Here is a 23,058-nt window from a genome sequence, read left to right as displayed (position 1 = left end):
CCCTACAGTCTCAGGAGACAGAGAGATGTCCTGGAAAACTAAGACCTAATTACCTAATTTGTATCAGCAGCAGATTGTTTTCTTGCTTAAACAACTATAATCACAGAAAGCTTGTGGCTGAAGTAGGCAGTTGAAATCTGAAAGTTCCATTGTTTCTTGAGTCAGTTCAGGAAACCCACTTTTTCTTTGAATAACCTCTACCTCTTCAGTTTCCATCATATCCTTATGCCATGTATGCTGAAAGCAGAGTCATAATTCTGTTTTAAAGTACTACTTTGAAATCTTTTTAGACACATTTGAACTATAGTAATTTAGATGATGGCTGCTGGGTTTCAGTGCAGCTAGTGAGAAAGCAAGCAATCCAATGACCCTAAGTTCACTGGGATTGCTGGAAAATAAAACCAAGAGTTTGGAAGGCCAGTGCTTCCACACATAAAGAAATACATTGAATACTTCAAAAGATATAAAATTCTTAGAACTGCTGGACATGCTTCTGTGTGTGAACTTTTCTGTCCAAGTGGCATTGCTAAATACCATGGCACCAATCAGAGGGCTGACATCATGTTGTTGTGTAACTATAACCATAGCAATGTCACTTTTAAAAATGCATTATGTGTGCATTCAGCAGCTTAAAATCTCAGCTGTGTCAGATGTTAAATAAGGTAGAATTCAGGAGATTTATTTTGAAATATGATCCCTTTATGTTGTTGGGTTTTGTTGTTTGTTTTTTTCTTATAAGGGAAAAAGAAAATCTAAAACTTGTTAAGCCATTGTTAACACTGGAAGCTTGGATTCAGACAAGAGACACAATAAGACCAAGTTTCATTATCAGCATAACTCGTAGTGATATAGTCTGTTAAGACAGCTAGTCTTGATCATCTTAATGGACGACAATAAACTTGAGCTTCTACATTACAAATGGGCTATGATGCACCTAAACATATGCAGTCAATAAATAAATGCATTGTACTCCCAAATTTGTGAGTGAATGGTCCATCAGCCCAAGTTAACTTAGTATTCATTAGGCCTGACAGTTATAAGCAATGGAGAACAGCATGTAACAGAAACTGGGAATGTAATCCTGCTCTCCTTTTCTTCAAATGTAAGCACCCCTCCAAATAATCATTAGCCTTTTTCTGCTCTCACTGGAGAGACAGAAAATGCCTTACTCCTGAGAGCTGCAAAAATTCCAGAGTAGCTGCTGTGCAGGGCAGCAGCAAAGCACTGACCAGGAATATTTTTTGTTGCTAAGTGTCTGGTGATAAACAAAATTCAGTATTGCCAGGTACTGCTAAGGGGAATGAAACACACCCTTCACCTCAAGTGACATGCAGTGGGAAGTATCTGTTGTTATCTATTAGTTGTCTTTTTACAATATCAGTATATTGGAGCTGTAGACCACTGTGCTGGACTGATTTTCCTTTTATGTGATCACAGTCATGAGCAGTGGTGTAATGCAGCCTTTGCCCTCTCAACTGAGGAGACTACTAACACATAAAAATGACACATAAAAATATGAATTATACCCCATAGGATGAGGTTTGAGGCTACGCTTTCACAAGATAAGGGATGATATATCCCATACAACACCATTATCTGGGGTACCCTGAATTACAGCTTCTTTGGTAAAGATAAAAGGACCTGGATTTCTCTGGCAATAAATAATAAGACCACCAGCCCATCTCCCAACACTTCACAATTGTAACTGCTACTTAAAGTGCACAAGAATTCCAGACACAGATTACTTCCACTATCAAACCTACCGTAACTTGATTTCTTGATACGCTGCATAAGATGATCATGTTACTAAACAATTTTTCACGTGTACAGAAAATATATTTGTTAATTTTGCACTCATAAAAAGAAATGGTGAATGTATTAGTGAAAAGTATTAGTCCAGCAGTGCACAATTATGGCTAACACACTCCCTTTCTATGCAATCGACAAATCCAGAAATAAGACTTTCTAATACGAGAGGCCTAATTGGTGTAAACTCTCACCTTTTATATTTCAGAGAACAGACAAGTACTTCTATAGATAGGCAATAGATAAAGAATAAAGCAGCTGGGAGGGCTATGACTATTTCTAGCTTTAGGACTAACCAGCTTACATAACCTTGAACAAACCAATTTTATCTCTATTTGTCTTACTTTCACCATGTGTGAAAATGAGGCAATGATGTTTATTCACTGCTTAAATGCTTTTGAAATCCCCTGATTCAGGTAACCTTTCAGGTTCATAGAAATATTATTTTTCCGAAGCTCATATGTAACTCATATATATATCAACCACTAGAAGGGTTAAAGTTTTAAGCAAAATGCCACATCACAGAAAGGATGATAAATTATAGGTAATAGTCTATCTGACTTAGGAAGATGGTTCAGTAAATACAATAAAACTAGATCTGTTTATATAAGGAATAAAAGCTGGCTACTACTTTCAAACTAGAAGTTAATGCATGCCATATTACTGCAGAGAATCCCTCACACCATTTTTAAACAATACTATAACAGTTACATAAAACTTAATGGCAAGTTAAGTAGATCACCCCAGCAGGCCCTTTGCTTACTGCAAGTATATGGCACAGAGTTCATAGGTTACTTGAGACTCATTCTCCCAGCCAAACGAGTGAAATAATAACACTTCTAGGCGCTGAAACACTTTTCCTTGGATTTCAGCAGAAGCAGATGTGGGGCTGACTACACACTGAACAAAAAGAATATTTTGAAAGGGAATGGCAGCAAAAACATAAGCTCAGCTTTCAGTTTATTTGTAATCATCCTTGCCTTTCACCTTGACACTAGCTTTCTAGTATTACCCTCTTCATCTGAAGATCAGTGCAAAGTTTCAGCAAATTGGAAGCTCATTTCTTCATGTGTGCTTCAGATTCCTCTGCTAAACACTGCAGTGTTTCAATCTTCATTTTACTTTGGGGTGTAAGTTCTGAGTCATCATCATTTAATTTTCTCCAAGCCTCCAGCTCGTGTTTTCTGTTTTTCTTCCTGGATGTGTCATAACAACTGAATTGTACCACCCCAGTAAAATGGTGAAGCCCAGTAGACATCTGCCAGCAAGAAAATACTGCACTCTCACTCTAATTCCCCACACATTCCAGTTTTCACACCACTTTCCTTGCATCCTCTCAATAAAGTGGTAAAGCCTAGTAAGCAATTTCTTTTCATTCTCCACAACATTCTGCCAATGCTAACACAGAGATGAGGCAATAAATCAAAAGAGTCGCCTCAGAGAAGAGTGCACTTGCCTTGCATGCTGTTTTCCTAACTGCTCCTATCAATATTCCCATGAGGTTAATTTCCTGAAGTCAGTGACTCCCCTGTAGGTAGGATATCTGTCAGTTCTGGGTCAATACTGTGTTAATGAACTGTGAACATATTATTTTCCAGAATTGCTAAGTAACTTTGATTTGGAAAAAAACCCACTGTTTTGCTTTTTCAAATTTAATAGAAACTCTATTCAAAAGTTTCCACTATTCTTAAGGCAGGAACAATAGGAAAAAAAAAAAATTCCCTTAGTCTGAGCTTTGAGATATCCATCATTAATTTAAAGGAGTCAATATGCTAGTATATTTCTTTTAAAAACAATCATTATACATCAGAATTACAAGCAGAAGAAAAGAACACAAGAATTAGCAGTAAGACAGGCAGAAAAAATTCATTTGGAAAGAGGTAAAAATGATGAATCAGAAGAAAACATGATTTAAGACAGAGGAGCCTTTAAAAGTTGCTAATAAAGCTCTGTGTCTGGCAGCTACCTTACCTGAACTAGGACTTTGATTCCTTTGAGGGTGAATCATGTTTGAACCAGGTTTCAAGGACAGTTCTCTCACAAACGCACTGCACATGCAACTTCATCCAATTTTTTCTACCAGATCTGGGTTGGGCAGTGACTGCACTGTGTACTAGCAGTTGCATGTCAGTGGATAGCTGTGTAAGTATCAATCTAGCAGTCCTGGTTAGTGCAGACTCTGAAGCAAACTGTGAAGCATCTCTATAGAAATACCTACACCAGATTACATAACCACAAAGTACCTCTGTCTCATTTACCTTCAATCTCAGTAGAGTCCAAGACAAAATGTAAAGTGAACACTCATCTCAATGTTCAGATGGGAAACTGTCAATATCAGACAGCAGGTTCAGCTACAGTAGCAGTAACAAATGATAGCAGCTGTTCTAAAGACAAGGAGAGTTGCCAGATGACAACTCCTTGAAATTATCATGAGGGTTGTATAAAAACACTTGTGGTAGCCCAACTTTTCAGAAAAACAAACTGGTAAATACTTACACTGGACTAATAGCTATACCTACCTTTACTGAGAAGTACCTCAGAACCTTGGAAATTTGCAATTTTAGGTGGATTTCCATATACAGGACACAAGTGCACATATCTGAACTAAAGTAATTTCCTTTTTGCCTTCTCTCTGAATTCCACCTTCACATTACGGAAGCACAAGGGTTGTTCGGTAAAACAGCCATACGCTGCGGAGAAGAGGGGGTTATGCTTTAATAGGGGCAAAGCATGTGGCTTCTAATCTTACAGTTGGAAATGACTCAATGGTTTTAGCTGCATCTTTCTCTGTCCCATTCCTTTACAAGAAGAAAACAAAACACCTCAAAAACATATCAAAGATGCACAATGAACAAAACTTAAACCACAGACAGTTAAGTTTCAGTTAAGCTATAACACTGAGGCAGAGATTAATATCAGAAAGTGTCAGGCAAACTATAGTTTAGGTGTTGTTATTTGGTCCAACAATAGTTGTCAATGGCAATATTATGGCACCAAACAATCATAATTTATATGTTTGATTACCAAACATAGTGTTCTGCTGCTCAGTTGATGATAATGTTACAGGATATTCAGTTTGCTTATGCAGAAGTATTTAATTTTCAAACACTTTATGCATTAAGGTAGGATGAATTTTTCTTTAGGGATTGGGCTGCCCCTCAAAAATTCCAGCTTGAGCTATACCAGATGCCATACAGCCCATCCAGAAGAGCTAACTCTCCATCTTTCTTCTTCTACATCCAGTAAATACAACTTTAGATAATTGCACCAGAGTACTGAGACAGTAATGAATGAATGGTCCATGAAGAAGTCAGGAGAGGTTTCAGCAATTTCTGTAAGGGAATGAATCAAAACGAATCTGAGAAAGATACAGGACATGGAATAATGTCTGGTTTCTTCTGAATAAAAAGAAAGAATAAGTGTCCTATCACTGATATTTTATCCTGAAAATGTGAAAATCTAATGTGAAATAATAGATTAAGAATGTCTGTTCTATTAGGAAAGAAATAAAGTACTCAATAATTACTACCAGCTTCAACACTAAAATGTAAACTGTATGTTTGAATTTTTGAAGACTGCATTTCTTAGCAATTTTACAGCATATCATTTTGAAAAACCTTGTAAATACTTGCCAGATGTGATACAGTGGTACAGGAACATTACAGTAGGGAGCTTATTTATCCTTAGATTACCCCATTCTTTTGCTCACAAACCAGAGAAATGACTTCTGAATTTCCTAATGATCTTGCATGATAAACATTGAAAATTAGTAGAGCTAGAAATTACTATATTAAAAGGAGTATTACATTGTTTAATTCTACTGCTAAGAACATAAACCTTTCCTAAGTCCTACTTATCAGTACAGTGACGTCATCCTTGAGTAAGGGAAAGGATAATCTTCCTTGTTGCTGCATTATTGAAGAATCACAAGGAGTTCTAATAAATGTACTGCTTATCATGCATATGAGTTTAATTACAACCAATACTAATCAGTCTTTTACATAGGATGGAATATACTGTGAATTTTTAAAGCCACATATTGGTTTTTTATATATGAGGTATCTTTTCTCCCTACAATACAGCAAAATGTTCCAAGCATTTTTCATTGCTTCCTCTCTCCTCTTTGCCTTCACTCCACCAGCTGTCACTCCAGTGACATTTCCCAAGCATGAAGCTGACAAAGAGCAGGGTAGGGTTTAAGTACTTAAGCTGTGGAGGTCAGTAGCAATACTTTAAAATATCAGCGTAACTCAGTGTTTTGGGAAAAATTTCTGATATTGTGGCTTGAATGGACAACACTACTACACAACCACATTGAATACAATTCCTTTAGAAATGTAAAAGGTTACTAAAGTACAGCACACAACTATTTTGTCTCTAAATTTCCTGGGTTTCTACCATAACACTTTATTTAAACTAGAAATTAAGAAAGCCTACCCTGATTAATACTAAGAAATTTCTGTGTAGACAATTAAGAAAACAATTAAAATGCAGAAAAGAGGCCAAAGGACAGAGTACAGGACAAATATCTGAGAAATGTTTTACTTCCTGATTTGCACATCTTTTCTACCTATTTATTTTTCAAAACCCAGAACTGTATTTACAGGTCAAAATTATCTGAAATTCTGGTCTAAAAAAGGCCAAGAGGAATTATCACATGAGGGTGCCTATCTCCAGCAGTTAAGCTTTCTTCTCACTTTCTAGTTCTTGTCTGTTATTTGAGCCACTGTAGTCCAAGATCCAAATACTGACAGAAAAAACTACTGCAACATGAAGAGCTAGCATAAGCATTTTCTTCAACCTGTAAAAATACTGATCCCATTACTGAAATTAAATTAACTCAGACACTCCAGCAGCAGAAAGACAAGTTGAAGTGATTTTCAACAGCCTCTGAAAATCTTACCTAGTGACCACAATTTTAGGAAGCCTTCAAGGTAAGGTTTCCACTTTGCCACCTGGCTTAAGGCATTTATCATTCTCATGTGTATCCATAAACTGAAGGGGGTTTGAATCTTAACTTCTCTTTGTTCAGAAACAGTTCTATAGTGTTTCTGTTCTTCCCACATTATGTGATAAGAAGGAAGGAAAATTATCAAAGGTGAGGTGACAGTATCACAATGTGCAGAAGCAATTTCTGTGAAGCAAAGACACAGCAAGCCTGTTAACATCCTGTAGTGCAGGCACACCCTTGCACTGCAGCAAGTTTCCACTGCTCTGACTTGTAGGTGCTGCCACACTGCTAACCAAGTGTGAAGGAGCCCTCTAGTGTAAAAAAGAAACTGAACCTACCACCCATGTTTTACACACAAATAATGCAGTAAAACAATGACTACAATGCCACTGTCAGGCTCCAGGCATTCTGGCAACACACACTGGCCAGAAGATGCAACAATTATAAAACCTGTATCTCAGCGCTGAAGGAAAATAAGTATAAATATTTACAGCAAGTCTTAATGAATGTTACAGATAATGTGATTTCAGGGTTAATATGTGAACAGCCATAAAACCAGTCTTAATTGAAAAAGGAATCCAAAAACTTGAGAGTTATGCAGAAATAAACTGCAGTCCCTGTCAGATAAATATTTTCATAACATTTTTTTAGTAGATCTCAACATAAAGAACAATTTATAAAAAGCATTAAAAGGACAGAAAGCCTCTTTGTAAACCTTACATACTAGGGTAAATTTAATGTGATATGTACTGATCACTTAAATATCCCAGAGGCATAACCAGTTTGCTCTATAGTATAAATAATATTCTGGAAATTCTAAAGCTCAGATCTATTTGTTAGTAATATGGCTTCATTACACCTCCACCTCATCTGTCTCATATGACAGATTAAAAAAATCTATGTATTTCACTACAGCATGTAATTCATGTAATGTTCAAATAATATGTACAGTTGAAGACATGAAAAGTCATTGGAGAGGCAGCATATGCCTCCATGGTATCTGTAGTATTCTATGAAGACACTGTGTAGTAGCTGTTGGCAAAAGATCATATTCATGCTAGCAGAGAGAAGCAGACATGTAAAGAGTCAAAGACAGATTCAGCCCCCCACAGGTCCATAATATACAGCTACTTTCTGCATCAAAACTTTTAGCTTATGGTTTGTATCACTAAGATTAAAAAAAATAGCAAGGATTATGCTTATGTTGGTTGTATTTTAATGTCACTAATTCTAAATGAGATATATGTTAAATTCACCCAGTCTAAAAGCAATATTGTTCTAAAGTTGCACAGAGAAAACCATATGCAATCGTTTATGTTTGTGTTTTTAATCTTTAGAGTGATTGCAGTTGATTGCATAGCAGTTTCATAATGCTAGATGGAAAGTTAAAACAATTATAAAGTTTAAACTGATAACAACTTATTGAATACCCTGCTGTGTAACTGCTAGAGGGATAAACAAAGAATACCTAGAATGCTGGCATGAGTTTAGGAAATTCATTTGAAAAGTTATGAAGTGATATTAGAAGAAGACAAGAAGTAATGCATGAAAAGAATAAGCAACTGACAGATGAGGTGAGACTGCAAATAATCAAGCAAAATCACAAGAGATGCAGTTTAGGTAATCATTTAGAAGCAAAGAAGAGAAAATTCAGACCTGTTTTATACAAAGAGAATTGTGAAAATGACCTCATTTCACTTCCATTTAGAATTTTATCCTGGATGTGGACCTGAAACTTTTCTGAATTCCACTAATGGGTAAAAAGCGTTCAGCAAAATTAAAGTGTTGTCCTGGTTAAGGTCCTTACTTGCGTGAACAGTGACTCTCACTGAACTTGCTGAAATTCTCAGTTCTGGACAGGCTGCACAGCCTCCTTGAGTTATTTTGGCACCGCCTTTTCTGGCTAGCAGAGAGGAGTTCAGAGGAATATAAAAGTAAAAACAAGGGGAAAAATACTAATCCAACTTTCCCAAACCACAGAAAACTTTCATTTGGTATACATTTTGACCAAAGGTTCAGTGAGAGCAATGGTCATATTTTATCCAAATATCACTCTCAATGGAAAGAACTCTAAAAAGTTTTGATGCAGAAGGGCTAAGAGAAAGAAATACTGTACTTCTGGCATCTACCTCCAGACTCAAAGTGTTTAAATAATAAAAGTGCAGGAGTTTGCAAGTACTACAACTACTGCTGTTACACAAATATGTAACAGCACTTTTAGGAATCAGATGAAATTGTATAGATTATTGACATTTTAATGACATTTGAGTGGCTAATGACAAAGGTAATTTAAATATGTTAAAAAACCAAAGGAAACCAAAAAAAAACCCAAACAACAACTTTTTTTAATTGCACATCCATAATATCTGAAAATGACTTAACCTCCCCTGGACATTTGCTCATTCCTTTAATCGTATGAAATCAGATAGATAGAAGCAGCAAAGAAAAAATTAGAAGGATTTTGGTGTTTTGAGGCAGGGGTTGTGTGGGAGTGTTGTATTCTATCCTACTCAATTTGGTTTATATCAATATCAGACTTAATTGTAGGATTAATTATAACTAACTAGTAAAGGATAGTTATTTCAAAATATTGATTATCTTATTAAGTCAAACTTTGAGTAATAACAGAATATGCCTGTACATACTTTTCTTTTATACAGATTGACTTTTATAGTCAGATTTGAATAATGGATTATTAATTTCAAATACAGCTAAGTAACTTGTAACTACAGAAACAAATATCTACAGACTCACAACATAAATATTTGAAAAGGGCTTAATACTGATGCCAACGTCAAATATCTTCAGATACAACTCAGAATCTATTCTTTCAGATGATCAAAACCTTTCTTCAAAGTACTCCAGGCTCTGAGATTTATTAGCATTTAAAGGAGTAAAAATTGAATGATGGGTGTTAAGGCTAGAGAATTAAAATGTGTCTGATTTCTTATAACCAATACAGGAATAAAAAAGATTCTGTAGAAATGCACTTGGAAGAATTATTTGGTTCTACTTTTTCATTTTCTGTGACACCATGTAAGCCCTCCACTGGCCAAATATGCTTAAGACAAGTATTTTTCTCACTCTTCCACAATACTCTTTTCTTCTTTCATAGTGACCATAGCTCCTGACCAGGGATAGGCTCAGCCTGATGAAGTGGACGTCATGATGTGCAACAACACTGGACCAGTGTTGGGGAGAATGATTTTCTAGACTGAAGCATATGTAACAGCACTTACAGGGTCACCATTAAGTTTTAACATTAGTACACCAATAAAATAAATGAAAAAGTCTACATCATTGTAAGCATACTTATTCGTCCTTCTTCTGAACTGGACTCCCTTGCTTAAATGATTGCGCATGTACAAAGTTGTGGCTCGAAAGAAGTCAGTGAGCATGTGAAACTTATAAGCCAGATCAACTTCACTTTGCTACAGCCCTTTTACAGTTTATAGTATTCCTGTATTTTCCACAGAACAAACAGCGAAACAAAAGGACAGCAAGATTGCAAAAAAATTAGAAGCCATTGAAAAACACCTTCAAATGTTGCAGAGATTTCAATTATTAATCAAGTCTAAACAAGTTGGAAAAGAAATAGTAAAAGAAAGGAATAATTCTGTGCACTTAGAAAAACTTCTTTTTAAATGGAAATGAACTTTTAAAAAACCTTTGAACTTCCCGGAAGAAGCCATTGAAACTTAGCAAGTGAGAACTTAAAAAAATGTGCTCAGAAACCACATTCCCTTTTAAAATCTGTGACTGGAGAGGGCATTGTCAGCACTGTAAAAAAAGGATTACTTCCTATTTGCTTCATAAACCAACTTTACTGCCTATAAGCACTTCCATTTTCAGTGATCCAACAGAAACTATAAGTTTGGTATTTAAGATGTTATGCTGGAACCAATTTCTCCCTGCACTGTACCAGTGTTCCTTTATAATCACTCTGCATGTCTTCAGTAATAAAAAGGTGAGCTGGATCATCCAGGGTAACAAGAATAGTTTAATTTATTATTTAGAAGTGACTTTCTTTCTTTACATTTCTGTCACTAGAACTGATTCTCCTAGCTCCTGTTGCAGTATTAAATCACTAAGGACTGGAGCTACAACTGGTAGAAAACCAGTGCGAGTGAAAAGTAAAACAAGCACGACAGTATATTTTAGCTAGGTTTAGTTCTGGTTTTGGTTCCAGATGCAGCTTACTTTCCCTTTCTCATCCTAGTGACTTCATCCTCACTCCTTAATGACCATGTACTCCACTGTAAAGCTTCACGTCTTTTATCTCATAAGATAAGTTTAACAGGAGCATCATGACCTTAAAGGAGTGTTTAATTTCAAGTTTAAATTTTTACATACCCTACTGATTCAAAAATAAGTTTAAAGCAAGACAGGTATTTAGTTAAAGCACTGGCCTGGTACTTTTCTTGATGGGGGTTCAGTTCCTGGCACTGTCACAGCCTTCTCCTGTGCAAATAATTGATATGTAGATTCTGTAAATACCACTCAAATGAAGAACTATCTTTCTCTGCAAAGAGCTCTCTTAATTAAGGATAAAGCACTGTTTAACATCAGCGAAGACAAAAGAATCTGTCTCATAATCTTTCTGTCTTAAATCCCTTTCTGAATGTAGTGGTTAAGTTGTCCTTGCTAATCAGGAATCTCGTAAGTCAATCTTCACAAGCAAAAGTATCCCAATATGCCAAAAGTAGCAGACAATCCAAAACAAGTCTTCTGGAAAATAATTCACATTTAAAATGTTGGCCATAAGAAAACTACACGCTGGACTTCTATCAAAAACATTAAGTCGTTTTACCATGCTTAAAGTAATTTTTGAAGTAACTAAAGTAATGTCATCCTGACTTGTACAGCGAGGTTCAGTAACTGAAAGTCTAAACAAGATTCAGACAATTCACAGATACAAAGTTGAATTTTGTTTATTCCTTATGCTCTGTTGCTGCATCACTGTACAAAGTCAGATGCTTCTTGCAGACAAAGCCCTCAACAATGATAACAGATCTTACTAAAAGGAGCTTATAGCTCTAGAGTCTAGAGCACATTCAAGTAAATCCACTGAAGTTAACTGCATTAAAAAAGTGCAAAACTGTAAAACTAATTTAAGTGAGAAGTGAGCCAGGCCCTTACTGTTACCTTATTTCTCCCTCCTGCTCTCTTTCCTATTGTCACACTTGTTTCTTGTAAGGGAATGAAAATTCTCTACCTCTGTAGTCAACAAGATGACAGTGGCCTTCACTCAACTGCTTACCCTTCTGTAAGTGCTACTACTGTATAAACAGAAATAAAAATTGTAACGTGTCAATAGGTATACTCCTGGATAGTGTGAAAGGTATTAGGCAGGAATTAATTCATGCAACAGACATTCACGCATTCATACCTTCTGCTTCTAACTAGATGCCGATTCCAAAATGCAGGAACAAGAGTACCTGTTTGCAAATGTTTGCCATTTGTTACTTGCTTTCATTTCTCAGAAAACAGCTAAGAAAGAGTACTTATAGAGATAAGAATCTTGATTACACAGTTAAAAGCAATGTACTGATAGTTATGTGGTCAATGGCATTAACCGCATAGCAGTCATTCTGCTTCATGTTGTACATCAGTGTTCTTTTGTCCTCAGCTCCTTCGAGGAATCATACCACATTCGTTTCCCTTCAAATCTCTCTAAATGCTGCTAAGATTCTATTTGCTCACTGAACTGTAAGGTTGGAAGAAAAAACAAGTGATTGTTTCTTATCAGCCTGATGCTTATAAGCCTACTAAGGGCAATGGACGTCTTTTCATTGATTTTAATAGACCTTGGATCAGGATATAGAAGTAACTTCTGGCACCTGATTCATCAGAACATAACCCTGATTGCGCTGAAAGATTTCTTGGTGATGTCAGTGATGGTAGGATTTCACCCAGTTATGGTTTTGCATTGTTATTAATTTGGTAATCCAAATAAAAAGGAGGTTTATATTGACTATGGGATAAGAAGGATATAGAAAGTCTTATTATAATTGATCACCCTTCCACCACACACAATGGAAGCACTAACTACATATACAAGAAGAAGAGAGAATGTATTCTCATTATAGATGGATGACTCTATTACTGTTGTCATCCTTGATGCACTATAGGGGGCAATATTCAAATGTAACAATGATCTACTGGTTCTACTGGTTTCTAATTATCTTGTCCTAAATCCTGATAAACCTGGCTTTTCTTGCAATAGTGAGTTTCTTTCCAGCAAAGCATTTACCTTGCCAAAGTATATATATTTTTTGGCAGCATCTGGCACTTTCCAGCCCTGGAATCTGACGTAGGCTTGTAAATTGTGCTAGGTTGGCTTGAGTTTCACCCTCTAGAGCACTGAATTGGTGTAAAATAATACATTATATTGTTTCCCACTCTTTCTGCCATTTTTTTTCCTCAAAAGAATTCTAAACTCTGAAATTTCTGTTTCATTCCCAGTGCAACACTCACAACACTACAGGTCTTTCTCTTCACACATTGCAACTGGCTGAGGAACTACTGTATGAAGCATAATGGTTCTATCATATGTTTAGTATACTTAATGGCCTCCATAGCAGCCGTTCCATAAAAAGCATGGAGTACAGTGCAACTATATGTGAGAGAAAATTGTTACAAGTGCTGTAGTTTGGAAATAAATTTGGGGGAAGAGGAGATTTCTTCCCAGTTAAATACACAATGAAGAAAAAAAAATGCTTCTGAAAGCATATTTCTAGAGGAAAACATTACCTTATACAAGTGCGTGGCAGACTAAATAAACATAGACATACAAATTAAAAATTAAAACACCTTTTGGAATAAATGTACATTTGCCAGCTAACTGACTTTAAAGAAGTAAAATAGTTATTTTATTCTTCACATGAAACAAAGCGTTTTCACTTTTTTATAAGGTGCAGCTTATAAATCTTAATTATTCAGGCAAAACACTCTGTGAAGTCTTGATAGATTTCTCTCATAGATCACAAAGGAGTGCCTGTTTTCCCAGTCTTACCTAGAACTTCAGAGCAATAAGCAAACATCCTTTTGCCTTAGACTCGGTAATTAAGGCGCTCCAGTATTCCACAAAGCAGTAGCTCTAGTGAAATATCTCAGTATTAACAAATGCATATGCTTTCATAAAGATTTTACTTGTGCATACTGATAAAGCTTATCCTCTATTCTCATGCATACTAAATTAGACTTCAGAGCTAGAGCATCCATTCATTGAGCATTTATAAATGCTAATATATGCTCATTTTGATGAATACAAACAAAAATCAGTCTAAGCATAATTATTTTTTGGCACTAGCAAAACATTGAAGGAAAATGGAAGTTAAATATTAAATATTGTGGCTTCAAAATGCATGCAACTTATTTACATTAAAATCAGATTGCCTACTTTGCAATGTTTAAACTTTGAGGTATTTCTGTTACAGTTCTGTTACAGTTCTGTACAACAGTTCACAAGATTTGTTGTTTGCTTGATTGATTGTTTGTTTGTTTGTTGTAACAGTTCATAGAAGTACCAAAATACAGGCATTTCCTGCTGATTGAACATCGACTCATAATTTTCCAAACATGGATTAGAAACTCCAGAGAACCCTCTAGAAGTATTACCAACATTAAACCATTTATCTAATATCATAAGGAGATGAAAAGTGACATCAACAATCTCTTATTTTGCATATACATGCATTTTAAATGCAAAAATAGACAAGAATACTAGCCTGATATACAGAATATAGTCAAAGAGGTATGGAGATACATAAAAAACCAGCAGGCTGGCTGGTATGCTTTTTAAAACAATATGTGTCATTATATTTAATTGTTAAAATGCAAATAAAAGCGAATGATATTATACTACATCAGTGATACATTTAGTGATTTAGGATAAATTGCATTAAATGGAATTCATTTTCTTTGAGTTCAGTTTCCTAGAAGTTGTTCATATAGTCTAAGACTAGATCAAATAGCTTTATCTATAGTTGATGAAAAAGCAGAGGACAAGGATTCATTTCCTTTTAAGTAAAGCATTCAAAACAGGAAAAAATCCCTCTCAAGACACACCTGCTTGTTAACTTGACTGTCTTAAACTAGATCCTTAATTTTCACAAAGTGAAGCTGAGTAAGATGAATCTCGAACTCAGTACCCGTAGTCTTTCTTGCTACCATAAGGCAGATAGTACATGGAAATCAAAAACACTCCAACCACCAGCTCCCAGTCTGGATCTAGCATACCAGATGTGCTTGTTCAGTTACTACATTGTACTATAACACCACAGAGTCTTAACCTTGTTGCTCAGGCCACAGAAATATCCTGTCTGACCAACCTACTGCCTCATAGTATGGTTACACACATCCAGATACCATAAGCTATGAACAGGACACAGTGGTAAATAAGAAAAAAGTTTGTAATCATACTTGTCTGAAGGATAGCTCACACAGGTACCCAAAACCTGCTATCAATGCTTCAAAACTGTACAGATTATTTTACCCTGATATTTTGATGGAAACATTTTGAGTTTCTCTGTACAATATTATAGTACAGTAATAGGTCAATAGCCTTTCCAACTTTAAAAGTTGCAGTTATAGTTGAAGATTGACTGTAATACAAGGTTAGTGATAAGTTCACTGGTTTTCAGGTTTATAATGTTTTTCTCAATTAAATGGCATTCTCGGGTTCTACTCCTGGGCTAAAAAACACACTATCTACGATAGTCACATAAAAGCTCCACGACATGTTACCGGGGTTCTTCCTATAGTCCACTAAATAGTAGATTACCTTTGTGTTTATCCTGGGCTATTTCTCATGTAATTTATAGCATTAATGCTACAACAGTAGATGACAATTCTCCACAGAATGCCTAGATAGTTTAACAATTGAAACTTCTATAATCCACCTACACCAATGCTTCTCATATTGAAACCATCAGTAGAGGACCAATGGTAGCACCAGTGAGATATTTTGGAGGGAAGCAAGAGGAACAAAGAAATCAAGTGTAAACAAGCCCTGCTGAATTACTCTACTGACTTTGCATTATTTAAAGGGAAGTGCTGTTAGTACAGAAGCCAGCTGTTTAACTATTGGAAATCTGTACCTTGGCCTGCTTTCAGGGGACTTCAGAACAGTGTGACTAGACTTTCTATCTGCTTCTAGCACATGGAAAGAAACATTCACATGTTGGTACAGTAGATTAAATGAGAGCCAAAAATTCTATTAAGTAAACTTTGACCTACATGATATGGAACCTCTTTTGAGTTAGCAACTGACAAAAAAGGAAAGAAACCACCAACGAGATCAGTGTACCTCAGCAAAAAGGAATGCCTAGGACTGTTATATGTCCACAGGCAGCACTTTGAAGGCTGAGTAAATACAAGGGACTTTTTGATAACAGCTGGAAGGCAGTGCTCAAATTGTGTCAGAAAGATGAGAAAGAACTATATGGATGCCCAGCATACTGACACAGCAGGGTCAGACAGTATTTTAAGGCAGTATCTTACGAAAAAAATAAGGAACAGAAAACTGGTATCAAATGTGCAGAACAACCAGCCATTTATTTACTAATATGGATTTTGGTCTAGAAATTAACTTAAGTGTTTAGTTACGTCAGTCCCTACGCAGGAGAGCACTCAGGCATGCGCTTACTGTTGAATATGTGTCTTAGTCCAACAGACCGTGCAGAAGCTTGAACATTTGCCTAGAACTAAGTGCATACTTTGTTAACTTGATGAACTGAGACCATCTGATCCTGCAGTCCTTCCAGAAGAAGATGGGCCAAATACTGTTAATATTTGTAGAAGTGGTAGTATCTCCTTGTAATTGTTTATCTCATCTTTGTCTGTGATAGCATCTTTGTATACTTCAGGACTTAAGAGCACAGCAGCAATTTAAAGTCTACTAGTTTAAAATTAATTCAAACATCAGATACTTCCAGAATCATGATAACTGAAAAAGAATAATTTTTCCTATTTTTTTTTGTATGTATTTGCTCTATCTGTTGTACAGCACTTTTAGGTATTGTCAGTTTGTATTTCATACATATTGTAACTACACTAGATTGCTTAGGTCTTTTAAAAACCTTGGGAAAACTTTTTTTCTTAAAAAAAAACCAAACCAAAACAACGCAAACATTTGACTTCATGGCATTTAATGTGCCATGTACATATTTAAGTTAGTAAATAAATGACAGGTTTCATTGTTGACCACATCACTGAACTGTTAGTGATTCCATTCCAAACTTGTTACATTTACGATACAGGTTTTTTAAAGAGCTATAAGATAGTATATCCTCCTTCATAAAGTTATTATTCTGTCAGAAAGTAAAACAACTCATTAGAAGTCTTTGATCTGGCTACTATAAAGATAATTTTGAAGTAAACTGAGATTTTCATCTGAAAGATTCCAGGATTCAGGATTTGTATTAACTATTTATGTATATGATAGTGCAGGAGAAATGTTGCTACTGAGGCAAGCAATGCTTCATGGGTTATTCAAGGTATTTTGTCAAATTTATAAGCAGTTAAATTTAAACACTCAAAGGTAAAATAACTTGCACGTAATTACACAAGAAGATAGTCGTTTGATGAGAATAAAAGTCAGAATCGTCAACTTCCAACTAACAAAAAAACTGTATAAGTTCCTGCTTGACTTATTGGGAAGACATCACATACAAATAAATGAGTGATGTTATTAAAAGTTAGAGTAGATGGCTTTAGTTCCTCTACTTTATGCATTTAAAAAAATCAAATATATTCCTGTTGAAATGATTGTATTTACCAAAAAGTCATAAATTTCATACAAGAAATGATAGTGATAACCTGGTAGAATGCTACATAATCCATTGCATGTCACTTTTTTATTTTACGTCTTGAATAAACAAAGTCAGATTATATGATTGAGCTAAATTAAAAATTGTAAAATATGAACAGTGCTGTATAACTACAGGTTCAACACAGACAAATTGGAAAGAACTATTGATTTTTAAAGCAGATGAAAGATTTAAGAAAAACAGAAAGCATCATCTCTACCAATCAGTTCATCTTTGGCTTTAATCACAACAAACCTAAAAGTTAACTATATTAAGCAACAAAATTTTGAGACCTTGCAAACTTTACACTTCATTTGATTATTTCCTTTATAACTTCTTCATGTATCAGTGGATCCTATAAAACATGCAGCTTTCAGTCATTAGAAATTTATAGTCTTGCTACTTATGAAGGGAAGATTTCTTCTATCAGGTTCTGTAGTTAATTCATAGAAGTTCCTGGCCAACACAGTTCATCTTGCTGATTCTAAATTTTGTCACTTAGAGGTAGTATTATCTACCCAGTATGAATGTCATGAGGAGCTAACATTTTTAAGATTCTTAGAAGTGCAAAATATCACTAATCCTGAAATCTTCTATTGGATTGACAGATATTTTGGTTTTTAATAAGAAACTTTGTCTCTAGGTGGAAAGGTCATGATAAACCAGATTAAACTAACCAATGAACAGTCCATCCTTGTTTTTACTATTAACAGTAGCCAATAGTAAAATAGGAACAAACCAGATGTCTGTGCCTGTTAGGCTGCTATGAAATACCATTGAAAGGAAAATTCTTGAATGGGAGCTTTTAGAGTGTTTTCTTATGAAAAATTGGCAGACTGTGAAAAGAAAGGTAAGCTTAACTCATCAACTACTTGTTGATTTCAACATTTAGCTGGATCTATTAGGAAGAGTTACACCTGCATGTCCAGGAACAGAATTTGCCCTTTCGTGTCTTACATAGGAGTAAGACAAAATGTGAAATCCTACACAGTAAGGACACTCCACATTTTCTCATACCTGCAAAATTTTAAACGTATTAGGCTAAGACAACCTGATTAACAGACCAGTAAAATCTCCAGGGAAAAGCTTGTACCTTATATTGTAATTCAGTGAGTGAAAATAGTCTGGAAATAAAACCCCAAATTCTTTCTTAGTATTTATAACACTTTTCAGTGAAACACAGGAAACAACACACAGACAAATCAAAATATTAGTGTAATCTACTCCTGGCTTGCTGTTCTGTTTAGTCTTATGAAACAATCTAGCAGACAATGTACAGTATAGAGGCCCTTGGTGGATTGCAATATACTAAGTAAGCATGTTTTTCTTTTTGTTTAATTTATAGTCCCTAAAAAAACGGGACATTTAAAAAATATTGTCTGGGTTTACAAAGCTCATAGGGATAGTTAGTTCCTAGCTGACTCTACTTCTGGCTAAAATGTTAGACATACTTTACCACTAGAGGTCTTTCCATTTACGGATATACTAAAGCCTCAAGGGTTCTTCACCACTGGGCACATGTTTTAATCACAGAGAACTGCAAAATGAAGTGTTGTCTTCAAATTGACAAGTGCAGGACAAGTATACGGATATTAACCTAGAATTTGCTGTATAAGCTTTAGTGGCAATAATTTCCCAAAGAGAAACTGAGTTTTTATCTTTTTTGATACCCTTATCTTTTATCTAGCTTGAGTAATTTTTTAAAATGTAAACTCCTGCCAAACTCTGTGAATAACAGATTTTTGGTCTCAGTGATAAAACTGAAGCAGAAAAAAAAAAAAAAGCAAGGAAAAGAAGAAATGGTAGAGATGACTGAATTGAGTTACTTCATTTTCTGGCTCTTGGTGCAGTTTTCTTTCCTTTTTTCCATATTTTTGGGTTCTTAACCAATGTGGATCATCCTGTAAGTGGAAACACTTAATTCTGAAAATGTCAAAACAAAACATTTAATCTTTTCAGAATTTTACTGCCTGAAACCAAATTCTACCAGACTTTTAAAATAGATGTAGTAAGTAAGCAACTACTTATTTTTGTGAGTTTACTGTTCCTTCATTTCTAGTTAGTCATAACAGGGCAACTGAACATACACACGGGTTGCACACAAACAAGCCCAGGAAACAATGGATCTGTAATTTTTGCATAATAAAGCAGAGGATTCAATGGTTACTAAAGAAATAGTAAATCACTGAAAGAAAGGTAAAGAAGAAAAAGAAAAAGAAAAAAGAAAAAGAAAAAAGAAAAGAAAAAGGAAAAGAAAAAGGAAAAAGAAAAAGGAAAAAGAAAAAGAAAAAGAAAAAAGAAAAAGGAATAAGAAAAAGGAAAAGAAAAAGGAAAAGGAAAAAGAAAAGGAAAAGGAAAAAGGAAAAAGAAAAAGTGTAAAAGTTCTGTGAATGAAAATGTCAACCTTTACTGGAGCTGAGTGAAAAATACCAAACATCTGCCAATTTAGTAGTTTCTACACATGTTCAGTGCAAACTCAAAATGCAGGAAAGGACATGTTATGTCATTCCCATTTCCTATCTTGTTTAAAACTATGGAATATAATACCTTCTGCTTTAACCTTTTCCATCAAGCATCTTCCCACTTTTACTGCATTTTGCTGGTTACTTTGTTACTTTAGTTCCTATTCCTACTAGCTTTTGAGCTTGCAGATCTTACAGCCTGTGCACTGGTATATGGTATTTATTATTCTTTTGGAATACAGTGACTTCAGAGGGTGGCTCAGTGTAGACATTTCGTTAGAAAATACTTGCCTACAACACAGACATGATCTATGATCTTTAAACACCAGCTAACTCAGTCAGCTCAACAATCAGTTTTCATCTGAAAGCTAAAAGGCAAATTTCCTTTGTAAGGCTTCTAAATGCCAGATTTCAACTTCCTCCCTCTCCATTTTCAATGCCAAGACAGTTCAAGAAAATATTTTAATAATATTGTTCTAAGAAGATATAATTTTGCTCAAATGCTTAAATAGCAACCACCCGCAGACAGAGATCAAAGGTGGCCATTTCCAGGAATATCTTTCAAAGCTGTATCTGAGAACGGGGTCTTAGAATAGATACATGCAGGCAGACTCTACAACTGTCATTGATGATTCTGTTAAAATAATGCAATTTAATATAACTGCTTCTGAGATCTTTGCATTTTCTTTCTAACATAAATATTTTCCATTTGTGTTTTGAATAGGTAAGCCTACAGGGTATGGATCCAGCAGTAGACGCTTACACCACAAGGGGATAGTGGATGAATGCTGCTTCCAGAGTTGTGACCTGAGGAGGCTGGAGATGTATTGTGCTCCAATAAAGCCACCTAAATCTGCACGCTCTGTACGTGCTCAGCGCCACACTGATATGCCAAAAGCACAAAAGGTAGGCCAGGCTGGGGAAATAAAGGAGAGAAAAAACGGAAAAAAAAACCCCACAAAACAAAACCCAACAAAATCAAAAAAAACCCCAACAAAACAACAAACCTTCTTATTTTAGGGAAGTAAAATTCTCTTTAAGCTGCTAACATTGCAAGCCGATATGTTCTGCCTACTAGGGACACTGAGATTTAGTGGAGTTTTGGAAAATAGTGCCTGTGGTAGGAAATAAGTAGGAAATGGTGTGTTTTATCTCATCTCTTAGAACACTGAATAAAACATGGCATTGCTAAGCTAGTAGTTATGAGGCTTTATCCTGGGTAGTAAATGACAAGTACTCACATCATCCAGTCATAAATAGCACCTAAGATTTCTTCCAAAAGAGAAACCAAACACTGAATGTTTAACAACTGATCTATCCAAAACCTCCTCACTCATCTGCCTTGTCAGGAAGAGGTAGTGCGAGTGATCAAAAGGGAAAAAACAGCTCTTCTGCTATTAATTTTACATGTAAATGTTATTTTGGCTTTATTTATTTATTTATCAAAATTAAATTAACTGGGTAGTCACTGCAATCATTACATGCTTCATTTTAACTATTTAATGTTTTATATGCATATTCTCCAAGCACTTCAAATATTCATTGGTTGTGGAGTTCAGATTAGCCAGATTTTTGTTCTTGTCATAGTAGATATACTGTACATATATGTAGTTAAATCTCATCTCTCCTCATCAGAGCCTATAGCTCAGAAAACCCATTTTAGTCTAGGCTACCACTAAACTCATGTCCAACTCTCTCTCCTGTTTGAGTTCTGCACATCTGCTTTACATGTTATCATTTATCTGCTGTAAGCCTCAAGTGATATATTTTGTTGCTGTTGACCCTGTCTGTCCTACATATACATTGGCCCCACTCCCGAAATTATGCAAAACAGAATTGCATGAAATTATAAGATTTCATAGAAAGTCAAGAAATGAGCACTATAGACTTATTTCCTTAATATCATCTAATTGAAAAGACCAATTGGAATCATTCCAGCACCCATTTCTTTTCTATAAGTCAATCCAAAGAATGGAATCCTCTCACCTCTTCTTCAAGAGTTTTCAGCCTTTTAAAGCAGTGGCTGTATGATTCTTCCTTGGGAGTATCACCTTAGCCATGAACATCTCAAAAGGCATACATGACTACAAGTGAAGCCTTCTTCAGGTAGAGCTCAGCTATAGAAAGAAAACTTTGTGGTTTATTTTTATCTGGGCACACATATATTTAAGGTTTGCGGGAAAAGAAAAAAGGATTGGCCAGTAATCTGTGTACTCCTTTTCATACTTGTTGCTAAGGTGATGGGTAAAACATTCTGTAACTTCAAACAAAAGGAGACAAGATACCTGCCAGTTTTCTGATGAATCTCCACACCAATTTCCTTGGAAAGCTAAGGAATAATGTCACTGTTCTTCAGGCAGCTGTCCTTTTCCCAGAAGACAGTCAAGAAAACACTTTTCTTACTAACAGGAAGGAGCAGAAGAAAGGCTTTGCATCTTTCTGCAGCAGCAGGGGAGGTAATGCTCAAGTAGAGACACTGGAAGAAAATTAGAGCATGTAGTACTTGAGAGAATCTAGCTGCAGAAGAAATCATCCAGGAAATTAAAAGGAGAAAAAATCAAGAGGCGAAAAGGACAGTAAAAAGACAATGAAGAACAGAGGAAAAGGGGAGAGAATTGGATGAAAGAGACTGAGAGATAAGAAATATTGAAGAACTGAATGAACCATGGTGTATGACACAGAAAAGACAGGATTTTGAGAAAAGAGGAGAAAATATAAAATTAAAGAAAAAATAGAATTTAAAAATCCCTACACCTTTAAAGAAGATGTATGTGAAAAGGAAGAGGGAGGTGAATAGAAGCAGAAAAATCACAAATGCTTCTTGATGGGAACTTGGCAATAAAATATCAAAAATCTGATGGGAAAAACAAACTAAAATTTTCATCAATATCTGTGCATGGAGAGAATTAGATTGAGGAAACAAAAATATAGAAGGGGTAGGAGAAACTATTATTCAGTTTTATAATAGACAAAAGGAGAGACACCAAAGGAGAGACACAATTGGAGAGACACCAATTTGATGGATGGA

General features: G+C 35.4%; 1 protein-coding gene across 1 annotated transcript in view; it reads left to right on the top strand.

The window, feature by feature from the left end:
* Nucleotides 1–20,945, top strand: part of IGF1 (insulin-like growth factor 1 (somatomedin C)) — a gene marked incomplete at its 3' end in the record, with an annotated part of 39,774 nt that extends 18,829 nt beyond the window's left edge. The window contains 2 exon segments of the mRNA XM_010023634.1: nt 20,755–20,934; nt 20,937–20,945. Coding sequence (XP_010021936.1) covers nt 20,755–20,934; nt 20,937–20,945 — 189 coding nt within the window.
* Between the last annotated feature and the right edge of the window lie 2,113 nt (nt 20,946–23,058).

This window comes from Nestor notabilis, unplaced genomic scaffold, assembly GCF_000696875.1.
Source record: "Nestor notabilis isolate BGI_N333 unplaced genomic scaffold, ASM69687v1 scaffold16201, whole genome shotgun sequence".
Classification (NCBI taxonomy): Eukaryota; Metazoa; Chordata; class Aves; order Psittaciformes; family Psittacidae; genus Nestor; species Nestor notabilis.
The sequence above is the reverse complement of the archived record's forward strand: the minus strand, read 5'-3'. Positions and strand labels throughout refer to the sequence as shown.